The sequence below is a fragment of the Oryctolagus cuniculus genome, chromosome 1 (genome assembly GCF_964237555.1).
Source record: "Oryctolagus cuniculus chromosome 1, mOryCun1.1, whole genome shotgun sequence".
Lineage (NCBI taxonomy): Eukaryota > Metazoa > Chordata > Mammalia > Lagomorpha > Leporidae > Oryctolagus > Oryctolagus cuniculus.
Window position 1 is genome coordinate 184,478,767 of NC_091432.1, and position 11,512 is coordinate 184,490,278.

At 38.4% G+C, this 11,512-nt stretch overlaps 1 protein-coding gene across 1 annotated transcript; it reads left to right on the top strand.

The window, feature by feature from the left end:
* The first annotated feature begins 3,466 nt into the window (after positions 1-3,466).
* On the top strand, positions 3,467-4,054 carry LOC100357452 (interferon omega-1-like). The gene has a single exon (XM_002708070.4). It carries the CDS (start codon positions 3,467-3,469, stop codon positions 4,052-4,054), a length of 588 nt encoding a protein of 195 aa, XP_002708116.2.
* Positions 4,055-11,512: the final 7,458 nt, after the last annotated feature.

An 11,512-nucleotide genomic window follows, 5' to 3' on the forward strand; every position in this document is an offset into this window, starting at 1 on the left:
CTGTTAGATCCATTTGGGCTATAGTGTCGTTTAAATCTACTGTATCCTTGTTGATCTTCTGTCCTGTTGATCTGTCTATTTCTGAGAGTGGAGTATTGAAGTCCCCCAGTACTATTGTATTGGGGTCTAAGTCTCCCTTTAAGTCCATTAACAAATCTTTTAGATAAACCGGTGCCCTGTAGTTAGGTGCATATACATTGATAATTGTTATATCTTCCTGTTGAATTGATCCCTTAATCATTATATAGTGTCCCTCTTTGTCTCTCTTAACAGTTTTTGTGGTAAAGTTTATGTTGTCCGATATTAAGATGGCTACGCCCGCTCTTTTTTCATTTCTGTTGGCATGGTATATCTTTTTCCAACCTTTCACTTTCAGTCTGTATGGATCTTTGTTGGAAAGATGTGTTTCTTGTAAGCAGCAAATAGATGGGTTTTGTTCCTTAACCCAATCAGCCAATCGGTGTCTTTTAACTGGACAGTTCAGGCCATTCACGTTCAATGTGACTAATGATAAGTGGTAAGTTTGCCCTGCCATTTGCCAAAGATAAGTTCTAATATATGCTTTGAATTCCCTGTGATCTTTTGCTGTGAGGTTTCCTTCCTTTACCTTCTTTCATATTGATGACCGTGTTTCTGTGTTTCTGTGTGTAACACATCTTTAAGTATCTTTTGCATGGCTGGACGAGTGGTGACAAATTCTTTCAATTTCTGTTTGCTATGGAAAGTCTTTATTTCACCTTCATTCACAAATGATAGCTTTGCAGGATATAATATTCTGGGTTGGCAGTTTTTCTCTCTTAGTAGCTGGGCTATATCTCGCCATTCCCTCCTAGCTTGTAGGGTTTCTGATGAGAAGTCAGCTGTGAGTCTGATTGGAGATCCTCCGAGAGTAATCTGACGTTTCTCTCTTGCACATTTTAGGATCTTTTCTTTATGTTTCACTGTGGAGAGTTTAATTACAAGGTGTCGTGTTGAGGATCTCTTTTGGTCGTGTTTATTAGGGGTTCTGTGAGCTTCCTGTACTAGGATTTCTCTGTCCTTCTCCAAACCTGGGAAATTTTCTGCTAATATCTCACTAAAAAGGCCTTCTAATCCTTTCTCCCTCTCCATGCCTTCAGAAACTCCTAGAACCGGAATGTGGGTTTTTTTTTAACTTTTATTTAATGAATATAAATTTCCAAAGTACGATTTATGGATTACAATGGCTTCCCCCACATACCGTCCCTCCCACCCACTACCCTCCCCTTTCCCACTCCCTCTCCCCTTCCATTCACATCAAGATTCATTTTCGATTATCTTAATATACAGAAGATCAGCTTAGTATACATTAAGTAAGGATTTCAACAGTTTGCTCTCACACAGAAACATAAAGTGAAAAATAATAGATGATTTTTTTTAAATGATGATGAAATCAGATCAGACCTATTGTCATGTTTAATCCCAGTGAGAGTCAAGTTGGGAGTTGATAATTTCTTTCTTTCTTTTTTTTTTTTTTTTTTTTTTTTACAGAGGATCAGTTTAGTATACATTAAGTAAAGATTTCAACAGTTTGCACCCCCATAGAAACACAAAGTGAAATATATTGTTTGGGTACTCGTTATAGTATTAAATCTCAATACACAGCACATTAAGGACAGAGATCCTACATGAGGAGTAAGTGCACAGTGACTCCTGTTGTTGACTTTACCAATTGACACTCCTGTCTATGGCATCAGTAGTCTCCCTATGCTCCAGTCATGAGTTTCCAAGGCTATGGAAGCCCTCTGAGTTCTCCGATTCTTATCTTGTTTAGACAAGGTCATAGTCAAAGTGGAGGTTCTCTCCTCCCTTCAGAGAAAGGTACCTCCTTCTTTGAAGACCTGTTCTTTCCACTGGGATCTCACTCGCAGAGATCTTTTGCCAGAGTGTCTTGGCTTTCCATGCCTGAAATACTCTCATGGGCTTTTCAGCCAGATCGGAATGCCTTTAGGGCTGATTCTGAGGCCAGAGTGCTGTTTAGGACATCTGCCATTCTATGAGTCTGCTGAGTATCTCACTTCCCATGTTGGATCACTCTCCCCTTTATTTATTCCATCGGTTAGTGTTAGCAGGTACTGGACTTGTTTATGTGCTCCCTTTGACTCTTAGTCCTTTCATTATGATCAATTGTGAACTGAAATTGATCACTTGGAATAGTGAGATGGCATTGGTACATGCCACCTTGATGGGATTGAATTGGAATCCCCTGGTATGTTTTTAACTCTACCATTTTGGGCAAGTCAGCTTGAGCATGTCCCAAATTATACATCTCTTCCCTCTCTTATTCCCACTCTTATGTTTAACAGGGATCACATTTCAGTTAATTTTTAACACTTAAGAATAACTGTGTATTAATTACAGAATTAAACCAGTCATATTAAGTAGAACAGACAAAAAAACTACTAAGAGGGATAATGTATTAAGTTGTTCATTAACAGTCAGGGGGAATGTGGGTTTTTTTAATAGTTATCTTGAAGATTCCTGACAATATGTTTTAGATTTCTAATTTCCTCTTCTTTTCTTTGGTCTGACTGTATCCTTTCCTGTTCTCTGTCTTCTAAGTCCGATATTCTCTCTTCTGCTTCACCCATTCTGTTTGTAAGGCTCTCTATTGTGTTTTTCATTTGATCTATTGAATTCTTCACTTCATTATGATTTCTCGTCACTATCACAGTTTCCTGTTGTACTAGTTGTTTCGTTTCATTTTGATTCCTTCTTAACATTTCATTTTCACGAGAGAGATTTTCTATGGGTGTTATGACTGTGTGAGGAACGCCATAGATCTGCAGTAAGAACATGGTTGATAAAAGGGTCATTGTCCACATTAGTCATGACCTTGTGGCCCCAGTGAAGCTTAATCCCATGGATCTACATGAATGTATTCTGGAAAGTAAATAAACACCAGGTAATCTCATTTACTAATAAATACCAGTCTCTTCTGTAAAATTGCAAACAAAAGCCCCTGAGAAATAATTATTTCAGTCGAGAAACCTGTAGGAATTTCTACTTAAGTAAAGAGGGAGTAAATGTAGCCTAGGATCAGGTTTAAAAATTTGTTCTATAAAGAGAAGCAATATTTATATATGAATAAATGTAGGCAGGGGAAACTATCTATACACATATATACACGTCTGATTTTAGGAGAAGATGCTTCTTTTTTAAATGATCAAACACTATTTTTATTTGCAAATCTGAAATTTACTGGAAAATGAAACTTTATTGAAAAAATTAATATTTTGGCCTGATCTCATTTTATTAGGCCACATGGAAAATATACAAGTGAAAGCCAAAAACAGGAAGTAAAAGTACATTTCTCTATGTTCAGAAAATGAAAATCATTTCTGTATGATATAAATGCCATGCACAGCCAGAATGCCTTCAGAGAACCTAGAGTCCAAGGTTCACCCAGACCCCAGCCCAGCCAGGACAGCAGCAGCCTCATTTCCCCATGGCCCAGCTACTCCCTCTGCTGACGGCCCTGGTGCTGTGCAGCTATGGCCCTGTTGGATCTCTGGGCTGTGACCTGCCTCACAACTCTGTCCCGCTGAGCAGGACGACCTTGGTGCTTCTGGACCAGATGAGGAGGGTCTCCCCTGTCTTGTGTCTCAAGGACAGAAGAGACTTCCAGTTCCCGCGGGAGGTGGTGAACAGCAGCCAGTTCCAGAAGAACCAGACCGTGTCTGTCCTGCACGAGATGCTGCAGCAGATCTTCAACCTGCTCCACACAGCGCGCTCCTCTGCTGCCTGGAACAACACCCTCCTGGAGGAACTGCACACTGCCCTTCATCAGCAGCTGCAAGGCCTGGAGACCTGCTTGGTACAGGCCATGGGAGAGGAAGACTCTGTCCTGACGGCTGACAGCCCAACGCTGATGCTGAAGAGGTACTTCCAGAGAATCCGTCTCTACCTGGACGAGAAGAAACACAGTGGCTGTGCCTGGGAACTCGTCAGAATGGAGATCAGGAGAGCCTTCTCGTCAACAGCAGACTTGCAGGAAAGCTTAAGAAGCAAGGATGGAGACCTGGCGTCATCCTGAGGTGGTTCTCGTTGACTGATTGCCCCATCACACTTGTACATGTGTATTTGGTCATTTCTAAAGGCTCTTCGTTCTGCTTTAGTCACATCAGGGAACTTGTTGAATTAATTCAGCAAATTACTTTCTTCATATATTAAGGAAGTATATGTGAAACGCATTCCGCTCCGGGGTATTGATTCCTAGGGGATGACAGCTCTGATATTATTTATTTACTGAATGTATTTATTTATTTATTTACTTATTTATTTATTATTGTATCCTATTTTTATAAGACATACTTTTCACATAGCAGATGTTCACTTTTACATTGTATTAAGATTGGAAATCAGGCTCACATTTCCATTTCAAGAAATATTGTATTTATTATCTATTAAATTTTTTAAAGTTATGTACATTTATCATAATAAAGTCTACTTCTTTACTATTTTTTGCTGTTTAAATGCCTTATTTTTACCTATAGACCTTTTATTAAGATGTGCATTAAATAAAAGTTTTTTTTTTTCTACCCTATATTCAGACACTGGCTTTCTGAACCAAGTTGAAGAATGGACAGTAATACTATTTACTTTATTATTCCACTCACATGACATGTGTAAAGAGAAAAATAACAGTATCAGATTTTGGAATTGCTTTGAAAAAATACACAGTCCCTGCTGCCTTGAAACATCATCATATATATAAGAAAAGAAACAAACACTGTACTAATTTCCCTTAATTGAAACAGTATAAAAAGGAGTAAAGCACAGAGATGTTTTCATACTGGAAGCTTTGGTACAGCTGATACTACAAAGGACAAAAGGGGGTAGATCTCTTTTTTAAAGGTACCTGGGAGAATTAAGTACAGAAGTTATGTGGGCTGTTGGGTACATGGTCCTAGAATGAACAACAAATGCCATGGGTGAAGGGAATAATTTGAGATTCCTTATTGCACGTCTAATAACGAGGACATTGGGATGGATTTTGTGAGTTACAAATGGAGAAGACCCTCAATATATAAAGGGAGAACAGGGAAGCAAAATGTGCAAAGGTTACTGAAATGAGTGGCCAGTGAAGAAAGAAGGGCAAATAGGTAAGAACAGTGTTCAAAAGACAGAATCGCGTTCAGGGGAAGTCAGAGTGAATTGTCCCCATAAACCTAAAAACATCTGTCTGTAGTGGCTTTTTTTTTTTTTTTTTTTTTTGACAGGCAGAGTGGACAGTGAGAGAGAGAGACAGAGAGAAAGGTCTTCCTTTTGCCGTTGGTTCACCCTCCAATGGCCGCCGCGGCCAGCGCGCTGCGGCCGGCGCACCGCGCTGATCTGGTGGCAGGAGCCAGGAGCCAGGTGCTTTTCCTGGTCTCCCATGGGGTGCAGGGCCCAAGCACCTGGGCCATCCTCCACTGCACTCCCTGGCCACAGCAGAGGGCTGGCCTGGAAGAGGGGCAACTGGGACAGAATCCGGCGCCCCGACCGGGACTAGAACCCGGTGTGCCGGCGCCGCTAGGCGGAGGATTAGCCTAGTGAGCCGCGGCGCCGGCCTTGTCTGTAGTGGCTTTAACAGATCTGGTTTAATGGAGTTACGGTACAGGAAAACTTATGAGGATAGACTGAAGAGGAAACACAAGCAAGAGAACTAGAACCATGAGCTCATAAAATTATTTGGGGAAGCTTGTTAGTTGAGTGGTAGAATTTAATAATACAGGACCTAGAGGAGACTGTGGGTTCATGTTGTTCCTGATTTCACTGAATATTTTCTGGGAATTATTTCTAGACAATGGATGTTTTGGCACAAGATTTAGAAACATTTAAATATTTGATGTAAGCAATTGATTTGTTAAAAATGTTCAGTGTTTGGATAAATATTACTTTGTAGTAAGCACAATGGTAATTCATTTGGTCACTAATGTCAATTAACTTCTCAGCCAAATTTTGAAAAATTTCTCTAGTTTATGTTGATCATTTACCTGGTGATTTTTAAATTTCTAGTCTTTGACATGTATATTTTCTGAAAACTCTAGGCATATACTCCTGATGGATACTTGTTTTCAACCTCACCTATATAGAAAGGGCTGGGGCTAGGTGGTTTCTTTTCATTAATACAAAATGTCTAGCGCAGAATAGCCATGCCTCTCAGTAATCTTATTTCTCTTTTTATTTGACATATCTTTGACTCTTGTATGAATCTGTTTTTACATTCACCTCTGTATCCCATAAAAATCATAGAATCTATGAGATGATCTAAATAACTTTCTGTTAGGAAATCATCCTAGAATCTTTTATTAAATTTTGTTTTTTTCTTTTCATCGCTATTCTTTACCATAAATCGAATTACTGCTGATTATCATCAAAGTAGTTTTCTTTGTTAATATGATAGTACAGTTTCCTTGTTGCTAAACTTTTTTTCCTTACTGTTGACAGTGTAAAATTTGCATTTCAAAGGCTGCAAATTCCATTTCCATTTCTCATTTGCAATATGATTTGCTATATTATTTATTAATCATCTTCATATTGCACTACAATGGACTTTTGTTTTTGTTTCATGACACTCATACACACTTATCTGTATATTCCTTATTGGCTAATTATAATGTATATTAAAGAACTCAAACAATATATTTCACTTTGTGTTTCTATGGGGGTGCAAACTGTTGAAATCTTTACTTAATGTATACTAAACTGATCCTCTGTAAAAAAAAAAAAAAAAAAAAAAAAAAAAAAAAAAAAAAAGAAAAAGAAATTATCAACTCCCAACTTGACTCTCACTGGGATTAAACATGACAATAGGTCTTCTCTGATTTCATCATCATTTAAAAAACATCATCTATTATTTTTCACTTTATGTTTCTGTGTGAGAGCAAACTGTTGAAATCCTTACTTAATGTATACTAAGCTGATCTTCTGTATATTAAGATAATCAAAAATGAATCTTGATGTGAATGGAAGGGGAGAGGGAGTGGGAAAGGGGAGGGTAGTGGGTGGGAGGGACGGTATGTGGGGGAAGCCATTGTAATGCATAAATCGTACTTTGGAAATTTATATTCATTAAATAAAAGTTAAAAAAAAGAATAAGACACATAATAAAAATAAACAAGAACCGGATAAAAATCTTTCTGCTAACAACTAGAACAAAGAACACATTATTAATGCAAAGTAATAAATTTTAACTATAAATTTGTGTTGTACAAGATGTGCAACTGTAGTCACCATTATAAGAAAGAACTGGGATAGAGAGCTTCTGGAGTCTGTGAATTTAAATTTTAAAAGAATGAACAGAAGCAGGCATTTAGCCCAGCTGTTAAGATGCCAGCTGGGATGCCCACATCCCACATTGGAGTACCTGGGTTTGATGTTAGGGAGTACAGTCCCAGGTTTCTGATTCCAGTTTCCTGCTGACACAAATCCCGTGAGATAGCAGTGATGAGTTAAGACCCAGGACAGATGATCTCTCTCTCTCTCTCTCTCTCTCTCTCTCTTCATCTCCATTTCCAGCTCCAGCTCCAGCTCCAGCTCCAGCTCCATCTCAAATTAATTATTTTTTAAACATTAACAGAAATCATAATATGAAACATAGGATGCATCCTTGGCTCCAATATAGGATTTTGCATTAATCATTCTATCTGTTTGTATATATGATCCTAGGTAACACACCAACTCACCTGACCTCTGTAATGTTTGGTTCCCCAAGTGTAAACTACTGTTGAAAAGTTATAGGGCTGTTATGTTAAACCAAAGTACATGTTTTATAAAATCTTGTAATGTACCTTCAAATGAATGAACTATCTTTATTCAAGAGGCAGAGAGGCAGACACACAGACAGAGTGACCGAGAAAGCCCAACACTGTTGCTGAAGAGGTACTTCCAGAGAATCCGCTCTACCTGGAGGAGAAGAAACACAATGACTGTGCCTGGGAGATTGTTAGAACAGAAATCATGAGAGCCTTCTCTTCAACAGGAGACTTGCAAGAGTGATTAAGAAGCAAGGAAGGAGACCTGGATTCATCAGCAGTTGATTCTCATTGACTGTCTGCCACATCCCACTTGCAAATGTGTCTTTCAATATTTCCACAGTCTCTTATTTCGTTTTTAGTTGTTGAATTTTTGAGTTAATTCTATAAATATTTTATCAGTATTTTAAGGAAATCCGTGTTTAAAATATTCAGTCTTTAAGAGATGACAGCCCTGAACTTATTTGTGTCTGTTTATTTATCTATTTATTGTTGCATGTTGTCATGTTTATATTATTTGAATATTTCAGAGCAGATATTCACTTTCAATTATGTTAAAATTTATTAAACATTTATATTTTATTAAATTGTAAGTTGCTTTATTTAATACATTGATATGAATGAAAATTTCTGAAATTTTTTCTTCAAGAGACAAATTTCAAACCCTGGTATTTTAAACCAACAGATTATTTATTTTCTTATTCATTCATTGCATTTGTATGATATCTATAAGTTGATGATGAAAGTGACAGTATGTGGATTTGCCATCCGTAAATGCAGGTGAATGAAGCAAACACAGTTTTGGCTGAATTGAAATGGTCAGACTTAATGGGAAAGAAGCAAAAGATATTATAGAATTTACTTACATGAAATGTTACAGAAGGAAAATTGAAAATGCTAAATTATTCCATACATTTTAGATCCAAATAGTGTTGGGGGGGTCAAAAACTAGTAGATATATAGGAGGGCTTTCTAGCACACCATAGCAAGCATTCCCAGAGACAGAGTGTGGGGCTGGAAGGAAGACAGTCTGATCTCTCTGTGGCTACATTTTTGGGAGTTGCCTAAAGTGATGCAGAGGGATACTGTCCAGGTCTTCACACGGTTGAAACGTTTTTCAATAAGGAGTTACACAAACAACTATTGTTGAATGAGGGAATGCCCCTGTCACAGTGATGTAACTAAAAGGAAAGAAAAAGCAGGATCCATCATACCCGGGGAACTACTAGAAGATTTTCAAGGGAAGGCCACCACCTACTGGCAAAGACAGACAGTGCCAAGTTTGGCAAGAAGGTCCATTCTGTTGTTGCAGAAGGCTGTCTCCTTCCACTGGCGTGTTCTACACAGGAAAAAAAAAAAAAGCGCTTTCCTGGAAGGAACTGAGATAACTATGGAAATAATTTTTTTTATCTTTTTGTTTCTTTGAGAAGAGAAGTAACCCAGTTTCACAGACATGTCTGCAATGGACAGCAGGATGAGGGGAGAAAGGGTCTCTTGCCTCTAGCCTTCCAGAGCCTTCTGAGCAATCACTGACTTTAGGACCTGTGGGGCACATGGAGGCAGGAGAATATGCACACTTGATGTGAAACTTCATGGGAAACCAGGAAAACCTTCCTGTTTGAGGGCATGCTAACTCTTCCTAAAGAGTACGTTGCATCCCTAGCCATCAGGGAAACGCAATTCAAAACCACAATGAGATATCACCTCACCCCTGTAAGAATGGCTAAAATCCAAAACACAGAGAGTGGCAGATGCTGACAAGGATGTGGACAAAGAGGAACACTTTCACATTGTTGGTGGGAATATGAATTAGTGCCCCCACTGTGGAAAACAGTGTGGCAAGTTCTTTACAAACTAGAAATAGACTTGCCAAACGATCCACCAATCCCACTACTAGGTATATACCCAAAAGACTTGAACACAGTGTGTCAAAGAGATACGTGCACCACACCATATTCATAGCAGCACTGTTCACAATAGCCAAAATTTGGAACCAACCAAGGTGTCCATTATTAGATGAATGGATAAAGAAATGTTGCATATATACACAATGGAATATTATTCAACTATAAAACAATGAAATTCTACCATTTGCAGCAAAGACATCATGTTGAGTGAAATAAGCCAGATCCAGAAAGACAAGTACCACATGTTCTCCTTTATACATGGAAGTTTAATTTTTAAACACAAAAAAGAATGAAAGAAATGTATACATATACAAGTATGTGTATATCAGTATTGGTGCAAATATAACAATTAAAGTGTAAAATTGAATTTTTGTTTTCTTCAACAATATAATAAAGCAGATATATTAATTTTAAGAAGCTCAGGTATTACCTTGCACTCCAAGGGCCTGGATGGGTCTGGGGAGCTGGGCTGGTGCCCTAGAGCCATCAGTGCAGCATGCTCCCTGGCTTCAGCCTGAATGACAGCAAGTGGAGCTCCTGATAATCTTAACAGGCTTCCTTAGAATTTCAATTAACAAGATAAAAAATAGGTTTTTGTGTGTCTTTCCTATGTTTTTTTTTTAACTTTTCTTTAATGAATATAAATTTCCAAAGTACTGAATATGGATTACAATGGCTTCCTTCCCATAACGTCCCTCCCACCTGCAACCCTCCCCTTTCCAACTCCCTCTCCCCTTCCATTCACATCAAGATTCATTTTTGATTCTCTTTATATACGGAAGATCAGTTTAGCATACATTAAGTAAAGATTTCAACAGTTTGCTCCCACACAGAAACATAAAGTGAAAAATACTGTTTGAGTACTACTTATAGCATTAAATCTCAATGTACAGCACACTAAGAGCAAAGATCCTACATGAGGAGTAAGTGCACAGTGACTCCTGTTGTTGACTTAACAAATTGACACTCTTGTTTATGGCCTCAGTAATCACCCTAGGCTCTTGTCATGAGCTGCCAAGGCTATGGAAGCCCCCTGAGTTCACTGACTCTGATCATATTTAGACAAGGCCATGGTCAAAGTGGAAGTTCTCTCCTCCCTTCAGAGATGTACCTCCTTCTTTGATGACCCGTTCTTTCCACTGGGATCTCACTCGTGGAGATCTTTCATTTAGTTATTTTTTTTTTCTCCCAGAGTGTCTTGGCTTTCCATGCCTGAAATACTCTCATGGGCATTTCAGCCGGATCCGCATGCCTTAAGGGCTGATTATGAGGCCAGAGTGCTGTTAGGACATTTGCCATTCTATGGGTCTGCTGTGTATCTCACTTCCCATGTTGGATCATTCTCTCCCTTTTTGATTCTATCAGCTAGTATTTGCAGACACTAGTCTTGTTTATGTGATCCCTTTGGTTCTTAGTCCTATCATTATGATCAATTGTGAACAGAAATTGATCACTGGGACTAGTGAGATGGCATTGGTACATGCCACCTTGATGGGATTGAATTGGAATCCCCTGGTATGTTTCTAACTCTACTGTTTGAGTTAAGTCAGCTTGAGCATGTCCCGAATTGCACATCTCTTCCCTCTCTTATTCCCACTCTTATATTTAACAGTGATCACTTTTCAGTTAAGTTTCAGCACTTAAGAAGAATTGTGTATTGGTTACAGTATTCAGCCAAAAGTATTAAGTAGAACAAACAAAAAAAAATACTAAGAGGGATAACATATTAAGCTGCTCATCAACAGTCAGGGTGAGGGATGATCAAGTCACTGTTTCTCATAGTGTTCATTTCACTTTAACAGGTTTCCTTTTTGGTGCTCAGTTAGTTGTCACCTATCAAGGAGAACA